Source organism: Hippichthys cyanospilos, chromosome 11 (assembly GCF_059441005.1).
Source record: "Hippichthys cyanospilos isolate Australia breed blue-spotted pipefish chromosome 11, RoL_Hcya_1.0, whole genome shotgun sequence".
NCBI lineage: Eukaryota > Metazoa > Chordata > Actinopteri > Syngnathiformes > Syngnathidae > Hippichthys > Hippichthys cyanospilos.
This window is the reverse complement of record NC_142379.1, coordinates 13,978,741-13,996,107: the sequence shown is the minus strand read 5'-3', so window position 1 is coordinate 13,996,107 and position 17,367 is coordinate 13,978,741. Positions and strand designations below refer to the sequence as shown.

The window sequence follows — 17,367 nt, the reverse complement described above, 5'->3', positions numbered from 1 at the left end:
CTAGCAGCGGCCTTACCTTTGCTTTGGTAATGATGTGGGTGGCCAGTTTAACGACCGCGAAATTTCCCTTGCCGATGGTCCGCTCGATCTCGTAGTGGCCCACTCGCGCAGGGGGGGGCCTGGTGGTCGAAGTCTGGGCAGGATTGGGGATGCACCCGGTGGCCGCGCCTGGACGGCCGGGGTGGCTGATCCCGGCGGAAGGCGTGACTCGGTTCTGGGGGCCCATGCCTGCGTGGGTCGGTCGGGAGGAGTGCGGTATCCCGGCCGCGGGAGTCCCAGCTGCACCTCCGCTTGACACGGCCGCCATCTTCTCGCCTCTCTGCGGGAACAACAAGCAGCCTTGCGCAGCGCGCGCACGCCCCCGCCCTGCGTCATTTTACGTACCGCGCTCCCTCGCAGCGCCCTCTCTAGGCTGTTACTATGGAAACGAACAGCGTAACTCATGACCTCATCCACAAAAACGTATTGTGGTCGCCAGGGCAACAAAGAACTGCGCATTATCGCTCTTGCGCCCCATGATTCAGTCATCAATTGCACAGCACCGCGAGTAGACGTGTCCCGCAGATGGAAGGAATATGAGAGATTCATAGCACACACCTCCTAATTACTCAGTGAGACATGAAATGGAGCCATTTTGATTTCATGTCCAAAGGCTAAAGTTGTGTTATGTCAATGAAAATAAATGGTGACTTAACAAAGCAGCTGGGTACATGGGTGATTTCGGTTCACTCATGGTACAATTCTAAAAATGTAAGAGGAATAAAAAATAGACGTTAGCTATTTTATCTTAGCTACTTTCTTCACAGATTTACTATACAAAGATCAAAACCTATAAATTATTTATAGTATCAAAGCGAAAAGTGCAATCAATCAAGGACACGGTCTCAGTTTAGGCACGCTTATTCTACTCTTTTGCGGACATCAAAGTTGTACACTGTACAAAGTATCACCCGTGGTAAAATTACATACTACAACCTGTCAAGAACGTATAACAAGTAATACAATACCATTTTAAGGCAACGTGCTATAACCCTAACCCGTATCGTAACATCAACCAAAATCCAATTTAATGTGTTTCGTATTCCGATTAGTGTACTTGCGTTCGAGAAGAGAAACAAACACACAAACACGTACGTGCACGCACTTATTACGGCTATCCCACTTGAATCACTAACATTTAAAGCAACAACTACATCAACTACTATTACGAATAAGAATAAGAATAAGAATAAGAATAAGAATAAGAATAAGAATAAGAATAAGAATAAGAATAAGAATAAGAATAAGAATAAGAATAAGAATAAGAATAAGAAGAACAACTGCGGGCATCTGTTCTCAACAAAAGCGGCTTCATGTTGGGTAAGGTAGTAATCGCAAAGCAGACTAGCTAAAATAGTTCTCATTCATTCGTTGTATAAAACGTTTACAATCCTAAATTAATGAAGTGTATGCTATGATTTTTGCTGAAATAAGCAAACACAAAAAAAACAGTCACAATATAGGGCACAAGAGACTTTCATTCAAGGTCAATTAGTGATAACACTAGGAAATACAGTACCATCGTATGCGCATCGAGTGCTTTGAGACGAAAGGTGGAGTTGCGCAATCGACTGTTTTGCATACGGATGAAGACAAAAGGTTGTGTCCGGACGAGGGCGCAGTTGATGCACATTTATTTTCCCACACAGCACAGGAAAGGCAAAGAAGATGGTTTCACGCTGTAATACCACTACAGAAACACCCACATGAAGGCACGACGACCCCACACACTTGGACGCACCACTTGGACTTAGAAAGCTCCGAACTGGCCTACTTTATTATTCAAACGACGTCCCTGGACTGGACTTCCAGATCCAAACATGGAGCTGCTAGCTAGCCAACTATGCTAAGATTAGCAAAACAACATAGTCGCCTGACAGGATTCGCCCCCTTTTCTGTGAGAACAAATCTTTCTTACGGTGTTGTTGTCTTAAAACGTGTGACTTCTGAGTGGACGGCTTAGGGTATCTTCGAGATAACGACAAAAGCTGCTGTAAGTGCTCGGATGCTAGCAGTCGTTATTTTGGGTCAAGACTGGAGCTGACACACTTTTGACATCAAACTGTTTACGAGTCAATGGGGCGGACTTGCACAATTCCTTTCACAGTTTAATAACGCAACGTTTCTCTGTTCGCCACTTCAAGGATGGTGAGAGATAAAATGCTGTTCGGGACTCACTGGAAGTCGCGATATAAAAACACTTTTGGAGCTGCTGCTAGAATCCTGCTGTGGTTGTGTGTGGCAATGTTGATCTGCGGCAGTGGTGCCCAGGGGGAGACCAAAAATGTCATCCTGATAGATGGCGAGTTCGACGTTACCTACAACGACACAGTAACGAGTGAAAATCTGACTATCTATGCGTTCAACCACACCGTCTCCAGAACCAAGGCAAGAGAGCGCCTTACAGATGTGTTTGTGTCAGTGTACGTAAAATTGATTTTTCTGTGTTTGATGTCACAGACGGAGGGAGTGCGTGTATCTGTGGACGTACTGCAGAACCTCAAGAGTCCAATCCTCTTTGTGGTGCGACAGAAACAAGCTGTGCTGTCCTTTCAGGTCCCCCTCATCCTCAGAGGCCTGTAAGTGATGGACTTCCTTGCAGACACTCCTCATAAAATCTCGTCACGCTTTACACAAGTATATTACAACCAAAGCAAACAATGAAGCAAGTTTGTAAAATTATTACAAAATGAGTAGAAATTAAATTTTATTTCTTGGGGGTTGGGGTCAGTCACTCTATTTTATCTGACACTGTTTACAGCTCCACATGTTTATGATATGTACAAATTGATGTGGTTGTCCTTTGTATTTAGTCCTGTAGTTTAACTCACCTTGCAGCTTTTCAGACTGTGCAGTAGGAGCACATTATCCAAAATGTATCATTTTTGGGGCGCTTGAAGAAAATATAGGAGTGCACACCTGTAAACCGTAATATTCACATTTCCCATATCAGTAAATTGTGTGCTCTGCCTATGCTTATTGATATAAACAGAAGTGTTTGCATTTAACCTGAAGTCATTTTAGTTTGACTTTGATGCAGCCAGCATTAGGTCAGTTCCCACTCAAAATGCACATGTTGAGTGAGCAGCATATGAACATTTTCTAACTACAACACTATATGATTGCACAAGTAAGTTCGTAAAAGAAGACTTTGCATAATCAGGTTGGTTTTCATGAGCTGTTAGAGGTCCCTTGGTGATGTGACATTACCAATGGACAGTTGGAAAACTGACATCACGTCATCTTTGTCTCCTACACCCTCTGGATTTGTGCAACAGCATGGTGGCTTTGCCTTGGTCATGCCAGTCCAGGCCCTGGGCCAAACGCCCACGTGTCGCGTGTTATTAAGAACCCTTGGACTGTCACTTCCTGGCATCCTTGGTTAATGTGAACCATGTTGTCAGGAGTATGGGAAAGTCATTTACACACACAATTCCCTAGACATTTTGTTTTTCGTCTTAAGTTATTTAACGAATGACTGGTGAAGTCATCTGACTCTTGAAAGTAGTTGTCAAAACGTGTCCATTGCTTTATTTAACTTAACAGTAAACATGTTACATTCCATTTTTTTACTTTGCTATACTGCCTCATAAAATCAGTGATGATGTTAGCCTTGAATGTTCTCTTTTCATTGTGCTGCTCCACTCCTATGACATCACCGTAACCCAATTTTGGAAGTGTACGAGGTGTTGATGCAAAGCAAAACAAATGCACATACACTACTTATAGTGAGTGGAAAATGGAAAATTTCACCAGTGATTCAGATATGCATGAATACTCATATCTGAGTTGTTTCCAGGTACCAGAGGAAGTACCCATACAATCACTTGGGCCGCACTTTATGCCAGCCTCCAACACGGGCTGCATCGGAGACCCAGTACTTCTTTGTGGACGTGTCGACACTTTCCAGCCAGGATACAAACTACCTGCTTAGGGTCAGTCGCGTTGAAAGCTTCATATTACAGTAAGTTGACACTTTTATACTGTATATGAGATGTCCCAGTATACATTTTCATACTTGTACTGTATATACACCATAGCTATGGTTCATTACTGTCCCACTTTCTTTGAAGTGCCAGTTGCAGTTGTAGAAATCATTTTTGCATTCAAATTGGACATAAAAATAGAGTTGAATAAAATACATTGCCATCACGGCAAAATGAATCAGATGAGAATCTCTTCAGTTATTTCTGGGCTGTCAATTGTTGAATTCCATCTGATGGACAAGAAATTACTTTTGTGTGAGAATTTAACATGGCATGAGGGCTCAACTGCCATTGATTTGTTTTCTTTTTTGATTCTAGGACAGACACTAAATTCAGCTTCACTGCATCCCCGTCCCAACCTCAGGTATACGTCGCTCTGGTTAGCATTACAAGAAAAGTGAAACAGTGTAGGAAGTGCAGTTTCAGCAAGAAGATGTGGGAATATTTAATGTTACACAAAAACAGGAAGTCATGGTTGTTCGATCATGTTCCTCAAAATATGTGCTTATGTTGTGATGTTAGCAGTTAGTTGCAGTTTCTACCAACACATTGTCGTAATTTAGAATGCCTATTACATGTCAAATTGAAACCAAATGCTAGATATTCTCTTGCTGATAAATTATTGACCTTCCTTATTGATGTTATCAAATATATGAAGCAAACTATATAGCCATAAAAGAAGTACCGGTAAAAAAATAAATGGTTGAGGGCACTATAGCAGTCTTAAATAAAACATTTCCCTTATGTGTTTACTCCTTTTTCAGTACTTCAAGTATGTATTTCCTGAAGGAGTGGACACTGTAATTGTGAAAGTCAGCTCAGACATGAACTTTCCATGCTCCGTGATGTCCATCCAGGACATTCAGGTACACTTAGTTTCTCTGCCACTTGTGCTGTCTAGAAGAACTTTAGGTCTCATGGTTTTGGCATGTTGTCACATGAGCAACAAGAGGAAAAATTATGCTTATCTTAAAGCAACAATAAATTATATTCTAAATTTAAAAGCCTTCGCAAGGGGCTGTAATCGTAATCATGTGATTTTTGTTTTGATCTTGGACAGTTTTAGTTCCCCCTGATGTGCAATCCCTCTGATAATCTGATTCATGCTTTTTTGTTATCTTTTTGTTCTCAGTGCCCTGTATATGACCTCGACAATAATGTTGCCTTCATTGGGATGTATCAGACCATGACGAAAAAAGGTGCCATCACAGTACAGGTAGTTATTCAGAAGTGTACGGCTAATTCAAGATTGGGTTGCAAAATCAGGGAAATTTGGCAACTTTCCACGAGAAATAATAATTAAGACAAAACAGACAAAAAAAGAACAAGCTTTGGAAATGCAGGCGCTCAAGTGATTGGAATATAATTGCAGCCATTAGGGTATTGTGAAAATATTGCATGTGGACAAGAAGTGTACATCATGTATGGATGTCTGACAATAACAAGCATGATTGATTGTGATTTTTTTTTTTAAAAAAAATCACACTCGACTCACAGTTATAACGACCCCTTAATTTTGAATGTTTTCAATATGGAATATTCTCGAAGATTACCATCTTAACTTCCCTGGGAAACATGGGAAACTTTCAACTGCTTGGCAACCTTAAAGAACTACCCACATCATTAGAAGTATTTCAAGAGTCCACTGTGAGCATGAACATCAATCATTTCTCTCATCTACCCTCTAGAGAAAGGATTTCCCAAGCAACAGTTTTTATGTGGTGGTAGTGGTAAAAACGGAGGACGAGGCTTGTGGTGGTCCACTACGCTTTTACCCACTGCGTCCAGATGAGTTGATCGACGCTGGTAACCGTAGCAAAACCCTTGACGTTGTGGTCTCTCTTGCTATAAAATGTAAGCTGTTTGTGCAAACTTGTGACTTTCTGTGTATGCATTTAAATATCTTTTCTAATTTTGTATTCCTCCAATCTGTTGAGTAAAGTTTGCATTTTTTAATATATAGAGTATGCAATACTTAAAAATGATCAATATTGTCACAATGTCCAAATATGTAATCACTGTTAAAGTGCATCTGAATTCATTCTGTGCAGCGGAGGTGTATGTGATGGGCATGCTGTTATGTCTGGGTATATTTCTCTTCTTCTACCTTGTCACTCTGCTGGTGGCCTGTGTGGAGAAGAAACGGTAAGATTTTGATATCTCACAGCGAAAAACTATAAGGTTCAATATGCCCAACTGTGCACTTGCATCTTCCTGTCTCTTTGTTTTGTGCAGGGCCAAGAGGAGAGAGCTTCTTCTGAGTATTGATGATACATCAACTGCCGAAACAGGTAAACCACCTCTTGCAGGACCAGTGTAGTGAGGCTTGATAAGAGGCGGTTGGCAGTTTACTCTAATCTTTTATTCCTTTTTTTTCTGTCTGTTAACGCACACTTTAGCTTCTCTGCTTGGGAAAAATGGAGATGGTATAAACACAAAATAGTTGGTCTGGTGTTTTGTCTGTCAGTAGATGCTGTGCACACGTTACCTTGCATGCCATGCATAGACACGAGTCTTCATATTGCTGATAATAAGATGGTTAAGACTATAACGTGTAGTCTTTCTTTAAGCTGTGCATGCTGTACTACTTTTTGTTTGTTGTAGGAAAGCAAATGTAGCTTGTTGTGGTACTTGTATAATAAACAATAATTTAGATGTTTTATACAATATATGCAGTGACCAAAACAATCAATTACTGCAATGCCTGTATTTTATTTTTTTAATTAACTATAGCATGCCTTCCCATTTTTGTCTAAATATGTTGTGGTGGTCACTCATACCCTCTACAATCAGCTGCTGTGCTTTAGGCTATAGCCTGTAGTAAGTGTTGTTTAGTAAGTAGTGTTTTTGCGGTGGGACCAAGATTTTACATTAAAATGCTATAGTGTGACTTTAATGTCAGACGTGGCTGAGCAAATAGGTGAGTTTTTCATGTAAATAGTTTAATGTTTAATCAAAGTAATAAACAAAACAAACGTCTAATGACAGTTTGATTTATTAAAACTGTTTTTGAATGATGTGCAAAATGTGCAAACAATAAACTGATTAAAAATAAGTTTTAATGTAATCCTATTCATAGCTTTCCAAAAATAACTGCTCATAGCTTGCGCATGACAGCAAAACCGTTTTCCCAAGGAGTAATTTTCACATAGGTGATTTTTAAAAAGACAAAATAATTGCATTAATTCAATTTGTTGCCTAGCACAGGTGAATATCCAATTCGCGAATTGTAAATATCCAAGAAAACACTAGTCTTACATTCACCTTTTTTTTTCACTGAGTATGTTTTACCATCTACAGGCAAGACTGCAGTGTCGCCGAATGAATATGGCTCCCTTGGTGAGTTATACCTTATCTTTGGTTTTCTTGTTGGCGCTCTTTTTTTTTTTCTCTCTCTCTTTTGTATGTGTGTATGTGTAGTTGCATTGACTCCCTATGCGTTCATCGAACAGACAGCACAATCAGTTCAGAAGCAGTCACTGAAAACGCCCCCTCGATCGACAGTGCAACTTCAGCTGACAATTACATGGGTATGGACACTTGTTATATCAAACAATATCATCTTCATCTACCCAACTACTTCTCACAACACGCCGTCATCCAAACCGTCGCATGGAGCATAGCTGCCACTTAGTTGGTCTAATTAATTACACTGGTCTTCAGTAATTGTGATACACTGAAAATAAGCATCCATTCATTTCCTATAGCCGCTTAACCTCAATAGGGTTGCTGGCTTGCTGCTGCATATCTCAGCTTTTCTTCGGGCAGTAATTTGGGGATGCGGGTGCTGACAATAAACAGCACTGCTAGATTCAGTGTGATGGCAGTCAGCCTTTATGTTTGGAGATTTTGAAATTTGCTGTGTATTTGTTAACCACCTTGTCTTGAATACAGAATCAATCGCCTGTCTAATAGTCCGTCTTTTAAAAGTGTGATGTTTTGATGTCTTTAAAATGTCAAAAATTCCTCATATCCCGAAACATTGACAACATTTAAACACAGTTTGTCCATTCCCATTCCCACTCCCATTCCATCAGAGCGGTCTTGTTGGAAAAATGTTGGAAGAAGCAGACAGGAGTCACTGAGCTCCATAGAGGAAGATGACTATGACACACTGGATGACATCGACTCGGACAAAAACATAGTTCGCACCAAGGTATGGGATTTTACAAGAATTCATTGCACGATCTTGGCTAAAACAACAAGTAAGCTGTTATGCTTATTTGTCCCCACTCACCCAGATCAGCCTCAAGAACATACATTAAAGTCTTTTTTAAAACTTTGGTAGATCACCATCAAAACTTTAAAAATGTTTTATGTTTCTTGTCTGGTAATAAAACAAGTAAAAAAAATCTTCTTCTTAGTATACAATTCACTGAATTGAACTTTTTAAAATTAAATTTCAGGATGTTTTGAAATACATTTCCCAAACTTCTAAAAATGTCCACATTTACAAGCCTCGCCTACATACAGCAAATTTTGACAAGGGTTGTGCATATGTGTGCTTGAGACTTCACTGAATGGGTGTCCTAACTTGTTCTCAAGGAATGATATTGTCCATCTTTTTCTATTGAGCTTGCTGATGAGCTTATTATTTGAATCAGATGGTTTGAAGGACGGAATCATGGAAAATATTCAGGATAGTGGCCCTCAGGGACTGGGTTTGGACATCCCTGATTTAGAAATCGCCGGTGTCAGGAATAGATGCTGGGTGGGAGGTTGACCTGCAAATTTGTAGGCTTGTGAATTTGCCTTAACTTGATACTAAAATGTTTTATGTCTTTCAAAAGTCTTAAATCAGGATAAATGTTTACATTCTTTTAAAAAAAAAATTCCTGACATTAACATGGTTTTAGACTGCTGTGGGACAATTAGCAGTTGGTCTTACATGAGAATTCAAATTAATGAGTTCAAAAAAAAGTCTTTAACTTCTTAAGCTATGGAACCACTACAATACAATGTCCGTTTGTGTTGAAAGTCAAGATGTTTGTTCCACTTACATCACCATGCATATACCGTGCTTAATGCGTGATGCCAGCCCAGCTGTGTAAACGCATACTTTGCAATGCAGAAATGTCCATATCCTGCAAATTCCTCATTGAGACAGAAGAATAAATGTGAGCTTTGTCTTTAATTTGGCACTATGAAATGAGGCAACGTTCAGTATACTGTATGACTGCCCGACCTATGTTTCTACTTACAAATCGCGCGGCTGCGCACATTGAAAAAGTTTGCTCACCGGTGAAAGTATACCTGAATACACATCACATGAAGGCCTTGTTTACTGATTTTTTTTTTTTTTTTTAGATTGTTCTATATTGATTGCATGGAAATATTTTCGACCAGTTTCACACAAAGAAAATATTCTTATATTACACTATGTTCACCCCTAATTTGGAACTTCACAAAAATGTAGATAATGAAATTTAAATTTCATTTTTATGTCATAGGCTATTGCTTCCTCTTCTGTATTTTTTTTTTTTTTTTTAATCTTGATGGCTACCAGTAATGATATCTGTTTCCTTTTCTGATAACAGAAGTATCTTTGTGTGTCTGACCTGTCACGCAAGGACAAGAGGGTCCTCAGCAAGAAATATCAAATTTACTTCTGGTGAGACTATACGTTGCATGTCAGATGCATTTTTTTTTCCTAATGTCAAAGTTGTCACATCATAGTTCTTTTTTAAGTTATCGTACAAATGATCAAAGATACGTCATGATTGTGCTCCCATCAGGAACATCGCCACCATTGCTGTGTTCTATGCCCTGCCGGTCATCCAGCTGGTTATAACATATCAAACGGTACGCTCATAGAAAATCAACCATTTAAAGCCGACATGCACCTTATCTTGTAGAATGTAAATCTTAATTATTCATATCAGGTTGTCAATGTTACTGGGAACCAGGATATCTGCTACTACAACTTCATGTGTGCTCACCCTCTCGGGGCTTTAAGGTTTGTACCTGCTATTACTTTTACTTTACTTCCGCCTTTCCATGTGTATGGCAACTTTTGACACTCAACTGCTCGGCAACGCAGTGCTTTCAACAACATCCTCAGCAACCTTGGCTACGTGATGCTGGGCCTCCTGTTTCTCCTCATCGTCCTCAAGAGGGAGATCGTCCATAAAAGAGCTCTGGCCTGTAGTGAAGTCAATGCACTGGTAAGTTAATGCGGCTTCTAAATGAGATACTGAAATGTATCGTTCTCAATAAATGTACTGTGTAAGAGTATCCATCACCTGTCATAAAAAAAAAAAACGTAAATAGCTGTCAAGTTCTTCGATGCATGTAATTTATTTACAGTGAGCTGTCAGCGTTTAAATCACTTTGAACAGTAATGAGTGCACTGTATTGTACTACCGTAGTTTTTTGTTGTTGTTGAGTTTTTTTTTTTTAATTTGGAGGATTATCACTTCTGTTTTGGTTATTCTGTTAGCCGTTTGATGGCAGCTGTGTCAAACTACCACAGTAAGTGAAAGGTTTTGCCCATAAAATCAAGTTGTCCGTCATTTTGATTATTCGTAATTACTGTATTATTCGCCTAAGGGACAAGTGATGTGATCAAAAAAAAAAAAATTGGCACAATAGAACATTTTCTTTTGTCTCTGTGATATATTTTCCCGCTTCAGATCATTAGTTTTCAATAATTCACTCAATGGAAGCAGGCAAATATGTAATGTAAGTACAGTATATGCATGGTGTTATGGAGCAAGATGGTAATAATGCATTCTAGGCACTAAAATTGCAATAGATTGCATCTTAGTGCGCATATCAGATCATGGACATCGAGGGGATCCACTTATATTCTATAAGTTAATAAGTTTTAAATTGTTCAGAGACCGTTTTTTGTTTATTTACGAACTCAATTTCTGCATGGCTGATAAAGAGAGACACTTTATCAGTGTTAAGAAGTTTTAAATTGTTCAGAGACCGTTTTTTGTTTATTTACGAACTCAATTTCTGCATGGCTGATAAAGAGAGACACTTTATCAGCCATGCAGAAATTGAGTTCGTAAATAAACAAAAAACGGTCTCTGAACAATTTAAAACTTCTTAACTTATAGAATATGAGATAAAGAGATAAAGAGAGACACTTTATCAGCCATGCAGAAATTGAGTTCGTAAATAAACGAAAAACGGTCTCTGAACAATTTAAAACTTTTTAACTTATAGAATATGCATCATAATTGGCATTTCAGAGGCCCAGCATGGATGTAGCACACTTTACTTCCTGATAGTACATCAGCAACAAGAAGGTGCTAGTGAATGTTATCAGCCCTCTTTGAGAACACCCGATACATTAAAAATATGTCAGATAGCTCCACGATAACCTGATCTCATGTTGTTACGCGTCCATCTCTAGGCTTTGGCACGGCTCATCTTCTCATAAAAGTCTAGAAACCCGACGATAATAATATCCTCCCAAAACGTAACAGCTCACACCATTGTCCTTGCGCTCTTCTTTAAGGAATGTGGGATCCCAAAGCACTTTGGTCTTTTCTACGCCATGGGCACCGCTCTCATGATGGAGGGCCTACTCAGCGCATGCTACCATGTCTGCCCCAACTACACCAACTTCCAATTTGGTAACGTGACACATTTCACAGCACTGCATGTGCTGTTTTCTTCCTCCCTTACGACTGCATAAACAAGTGCACATAACTGGTTTGCAGGACCCTTGACCATTAGGACTACAAGCACTATAAACAATTATTAACAATAAAAAAAAAAAAAGTTGGCAAATCATGTAGAATAGTGCAAAACGCTGTTTCCTCTTTGTATTTTTTAGACTAACATCATTTAAATAAAAAAAAAAACAAAGTGGAAAATAGTGACAGTAATATCAGACTAATTATTGTAGCACTTTGAGTCATTTCATACTTAACCCTTTCACTCCTGTTGAGACAGTGCGTTCCAGTTTACATACCGATCTAAAGATTTAAGTGACATTTAGCAACTTTTTCATGCACAACAAGCCAGTTCTGGGCCGACTGTCAACAAGGTAGCTTGCGTTCTACAATTCCTCGTGAATTAACCATCTAGTACTACGGACATATATTGAGAATATGTGCTAATGTGTGTTACTATAGATTACATTGATTATTATGTATTGTAGGTGATTGGTGATCATTTTCACGTCTCTGGCATGTTTATATTTTTATTATAAATGACTGATTGGACAAAAAAATCCTAGGGCCCGTAACCTGATTTATGGAAGTGGGATTTAAAAAAAAAAAAAAATCCAAGCGTCCTAGACTTATAAACAAGTAATATATGCCCTAAGTTTTATTTTATCAAAAAAAAAAAAAAATCTGTAGTGAAAGCTTTAACGCTATCGATTGAGCAAATAATGTCCAACTCAAAATTTTGCCCAGTATGTATCATCATGGTCTTAACTGTGAACAGTATTGTGTGTGATACAACATAATAAAATACTCAACATATACAAATCCACAGACTAATATGTCAACATAAAAGACAATGCATTTTTTCTTTACTTTAGTGCTTCCAAGGCCTTGATAAACAGTGCGCGTTGTGTGCTGTACAGTCAAATGAATGCTTTTGGGTGCTTCAGGATCACATGTTATGTTAAATACATAAGGAGATTTGAATTTGCTACGGTCCTATTTAATTAGATGGCCAAAAACACATTTTCACAGTAATTTGAGCACATTTTGATATATGACTAGTAAACACGAGGATAGTCTGATCAATATGGTGATTATATTCCTTATTGGGGACTGACCGTGTATTCATGACATCAAGGAAATTCACCATCATGACAGCCGGTTGAGGTCAAGAGCTGGTGAACCTTTTGCGAAACTGACAACTAACCTCCTTCCGTTGTACAGACGCCGCCAATTATCCCTGCGCCATCTGTCTCCAGGCAAAATGACTTCATTTTTCAAAAGGTCACACTGACTTGTGCGTGATGTTTTGGCAGACACGTCCTTCATGTATATGATCGCTGGCCTATGTATGCTGAAGCTGTACGAGAAGAGGCATCCTGACATCAATGCCAGCGCTTACACCGCCTACGCCTGCTTGGCCGCAGTCATCTTCTTCTCCGTGCTCGGGGTGGTACGTGCGCATGCGGCAATGACACGGTCGACACGCTGACGAGGCACAACTGTGACCGGCGTGTGGCGGCGGCGTTACTCGCAGGTGTTCGGCAAAGGAAACACCGTGTTTTGGATCATTTTCTCCGTCATCCACATCTTGGCTACGCTTCTCCTCAGCACGCAACTTTACTACATGGGCAGATGGAGGCTCGGTAAGGGTTTATACCAGATGTACTTTTGTGCTCAAGGGTCATATTTGATTCACCTCATGAATAGACGGGTCGGGTCATTTGTCGAAAACTATAAGGGCAAAAAAGGTAAGCTGTGATGGTAAAATTAGGTAATTCTCAGATTTCTGTAGTCCACCGATACAGCAGACTGATACTCTTAGTACTCGAAAGTAAAACTGATGCCTGCTGATACTCTTCGTACTCTAAAGTAAAACTGATAACTCAGTAACTGAGTCATCATCACTTGAATGGAAATCTTAAAGCTTTTTTGTATGATTTGTTTAGAAAAAAAAAAACTGACAGCTCAATTAAAAATAAAAATACTCAGCACGATTATGCCCTAAATAATAATCACGATTATTTTGGTCAATATTGAAATAATGATTATTAATCACAATCATTCATCATGTTTGGTCAAACATGTCTATTTAATGCCCTTTTTTTAAACAAGCAGTATAAACAAGGCTTTGAGACTTGATACATACAAATAAGTAAATAACTAAAATAGATAAAGTAAATAATTAAAACAAATGGCACATAAGGCAACACAGCAAACTTACTTTCTGAGTGCAAACTAATGAAAAAAAAATGAAGCCTACTTAGAACCAAGCACATTTTTTACTTTTAAGCACATTTTAATCAAGTAGCAGTCAAAATGTCATTTCGGTCCTTTCGAACCGAATTTATTCCAATTGTATTATTTTTTCTAAAATAGGTTTTAATTGACTGCTAGGACTGTATATGTTAGGAATCAGGTGAGAAACATCGCCATTTCACGCAGGTAAATAATATACAGTATTAGGGCGGTAAAAGCATAGGCTTTTGCCATGCAAACATATAGGGAAACATTGCTCCCTAGTGGTAGGATGACAGTACTTGATTTGACATGTAGTAAAGCTGTCTTTTTTAAATGTCAATATCTCAGAGAAACAGCTTAATTAATCGTGGCAGCCAATATTTTGATCGCGATAAAATTAGAATAAATGTGCCCTTAGTGTCAGACATAGAACATACTTCACACTCATTTCATAAATTCATAAATGATCTACTTCTAAACAGCAAAAAGAAAACGCTAAATGCAAATGTAAACATTTTACATTGTAAATGTAAAACATGTAAACATTCTACCAATGTAGATTAACCCATTTATTTCATGCTATTTGGTATGTGAACGTTTCAGACTCCGGCGTCGTGCGCAGGATGGTTTATGTCGTCTACACGGATTGCATTCGACAGTGCACTGGGCCCACCTATGTTGTGAGTATGGTCTTGGACACAATGCGGTTAACATACACACCTACAGTACTTGACAATTTTCTTCAGATTTCTGAACCGTTATATAATTAAGTTGCTTTGGAAGATATTATTTTCATTTTTAAACAAGAGTATGTGTGATCTATGAACGTCCTGGCTTATGGTTTTTCATAGTACAGCATAGCATATGTATTGTGCTACTTCAAACTTTCCACAATTAACTACGGGTATAGTTATTCGATTTCATATGAGGTATGAGCTATTTTGAATCGTGCCACTCACCGAATTTGAGATTGTGTTTAGTCTGCGTGGGGCAGTACTCAATATGTGACATAACAAAGTGAGGATCTTGCTGTTTCCTCTGATTGGACGGGGCCTATACTGAGAGCGCAGAAATGGGTGATCGAAGGAAAAAAAAACGTAACAGGCCCAGCAGTCAAGCGTATTCTGTTAAGAATATCTGAATTGAGTTTATTAAGAATAAAAGAGTTGAGCTGTCTTGCATGAGTGGCACAAGGAAAATAAAATGTCCCTTGTATGTGTGTGAAGGATCGCATGGTTCTGCTGGTGATGGGGAACATCGTCAATTGGTCCCTGTGAGTAAACCGCCGCGTGCGCTGAACAGTCCAAATGCGACACGTTATCTGAGCAGCTCGGTTCCCTCTGCAGCGCTGCCTACGGCCTCATCGAGAGACCCAATGACTTTGCCTCCTACCTGCTGGCCATCGCCATCTGTAACCTTCTGCTCTACTTTGCCTTCTACATCATCATGAAGGTGCGGAGAATGAGCCCAGGGATCATGACTAAACCTGCATTGCTTAACCTGTTCCGTTTGTTTTTGAAGCTACGCAGCGGTGAGAGAATCCAATGCATGGCACTGGTGTGCATTCTCTTCACGGCAGTGGTGTGGGGCTTTGCGCTCTATTTCTTCTTCCAGGGACTCAGCACCTGGCAGGTTGGTCTTTTATACACTCACACTATGTACTATTTTGCATACGTATTTCCTGATGCAGCATCATCACGTTCGTTTTGGAACAGAAAACACCGGCAGAATCGCGCGAGCACAACCGCGACTGCATCCTGCTTTCGTTTTTTGACGATCACGACATTTGGCACTTCCTATCGTCCATCGCCATGTTCGGCTCCTTTTTGGCAAGTCCCGTCCTTCGCGTTGAAAAAAATTGTACCATGAAAACTCATCGCTCCCGTTTGAACTTCAGGTTCTGCTCACGATGGATGATGACCTCGACACCATTCAGAGAGACAAGATCTACGTGTTCTAGAGAACGCATCTTCTCATTTGCCTTATTGTATTTTTTGGTCCGTCCATTTCCAAAAGCGGCGCCAGTAGCCTTCCCGGCCGTCATCGCGCACGGCCCAATCAGCTGCTCAGGGTGGAGCAAGGTTGCCCCTCCCTCCAATACGGTTGACTGATGCTGAACATTTTCATCTTGCTGCCATATAACTATTGCCGTTATACGTGATGTTTACTGTCTACATTTTAGAAAGCATAGGCTACTTTTGCTAAAACTCCAGCCTGAATCAATGTGATTATTTATTGTTCGCAACGTATTGGAACAATTGTTTATGACTGAAAACGAATGTTTATATGATGTATGGGTGTTTGTCAAATGTGTTTATACAAAGCGCAATGGCAGTCAGTGTTGTGATCGTGAGAGTCACAAAGAAAACCAGCCAATGCAACTATATTGCCATGATTGTATAGACTAATGCAGAAAGTGTTTTTTCACTTAGAAAGAAATCATGTCAGACATGGCAATCAACAGTTATTGAATAAAGGTTACTTGTCAGATATGTTTGTTGCAGTCCTGTATATGGCGGCATGGCGCTACAGTGAAGATCTATTCATAGCCCCAAGTTAAGCCTATGTTATCAGTCAGTACAAGAAGTACACAATGTTCAAACAGCAGATTTTTGTGAAAAATTTCAAAACCTTTTCCAGCTTTCCATTGCAACTTACTACTCTTTGGAGAGTAAAACGGAGTCACTAAGAGCAGGCAATTTAAATTCCACACAAGTGTGCAGACCCCATCAATCCTGTCGTTCAAGTGTCTTAAGAAGTTGATCTGTTTTAGCAAACGGTCAAATTTGACAAATTGATCCGACTGGCACAACGATGGTAATGGTAAAATCAAGCTTAAACAGTGATTCTTGAACCATTCTTGAACTGCATTATAACTCCTCTAGATGGCACTCGAAACATTCAGCATAGCGCTCAAAGCACATACACTTTTTTTTTTTAAACCCTTTAAGGCAGTGGTTTTCGACCTTTTTTCAGTGATGTACCCATTGTGAAATATGTTTTCAGCCAAGTACCCCTTAATCAGTGCAAAACATTTTTGGGTAAAAAAAAAAATAAAAAATCAACAGGCCATCATAAGGGTCCGCTTTATTAAACTTTCGAACCTTTCAGATTTCGTTTGTATTGGTCCACAAAACAAGTAATCAACATAAAGTGGCCTCTTTGGATCATAGAAGAGTTGCAATCAAACAAATAATTATTCATATTTGTCCACAAAAAATAATCAACTAAGTGTGAGGCCTGTTCGTGAAAAGAAATAATTATAAATATTTGTCCACAAAAAAATATTAAAGCAACCCCTTTTGGGATTACAGTAGAGATCTGTTCACAAAAATAAATCATTAATAAACATTTGTCCACAAAAAAAATAATCAACATAATCCCATTGACATGCTGAAGTTTGGCAGTGAGTGACAGTTTCACACCTCAAAAGAAATGGTTATTTCAAAGCCAATGAACGGACACCCCAA

At 39.3% G+C, this 17,367-nt stretch overlaps 2 protein-coding genes across 6 annotated transcripts in view; one reads left to right on the top strand and one right to left on the bottom strand.

Moving 5' to 3' along the window:
• The window catches only part of sik3 (SIK family kinase 3), a 34,418-nt gene extending 32,848 nt beyond the window's left edge, over positions 1-1,570 (bottom strand). For both annotated transcript variants that reach the window (XM_088427498.1, XM_088427500.1), the window contains exon 1: positions 17-1,570. In XM_088427498.1, coding sequence (XP_088283624.1) covers positions 17-307 — 291 coding nt within the window. In that variant the 5' untranslated portion in view covers positions 308-1,570. The remainder of the gene's footprint in view (positions 1-16) is intronic.
• Positions 1,571-1,646: 76 nt separating this feature from the next.
• Positions 1,647-16,387, top strand: sidt2 (SID1 transmembrane family, member 2). Of its 4 annotated transcripts, none has more exons than XM_088427506.1 (27): positions 1,647-1,936; positions 2,184-2,427; positions 2,500-2,618; positions 3,839-4,003; positions 4,344-4,389; positions 4,790-4,891; positions 5,158-5,241; positions 5,714-5,879; positions 6,077-6,170; positions 6,261-6,316; positions 6,425-6,451; positions 7,326-7,364; positions 7,478-7,555; positions 8,063-8,181; positions 9,563-9,636; positions 9,761-9,827; positions 9,908-9,981; positions 10,066-10,189; positions 11,497-11,614; positions 12,973-13,109; positions 13,194-13,302; positions 14,501-14,577; positions 15,124-15,170; positions 15,244-15,349; positions 15,419-15,529; positions 15,613-15,726; positions 15,795-16,387. In XM_088427506.1, the coding sequence occupies exons 2-27, from the start codon at positions 2,185-2,187 to the stop codon at positions 15,855-15,857; spliced, it is 2,559 nt and encodes an 852-aa protein (XP_088283632.1). In that variant the 5' UTR covers positions 1,647-1,936; position 2,184; the 3' UTR covers positions 15,858-16,387. The 4 variants fall into 4 exon arrangements, with proteins under 4 accessions (XP_088283632.1, XP_088283631.1, XP_088283630.1 ...); XM_088427505.1 differs by having other exon boundaries at positions 1,647-2,032; XM_088427504.1 differs by having other exon boundaries at positions 1,647-2,427.
• Positions 16,388-17,367: the final 980 nt, after the last annotated feature.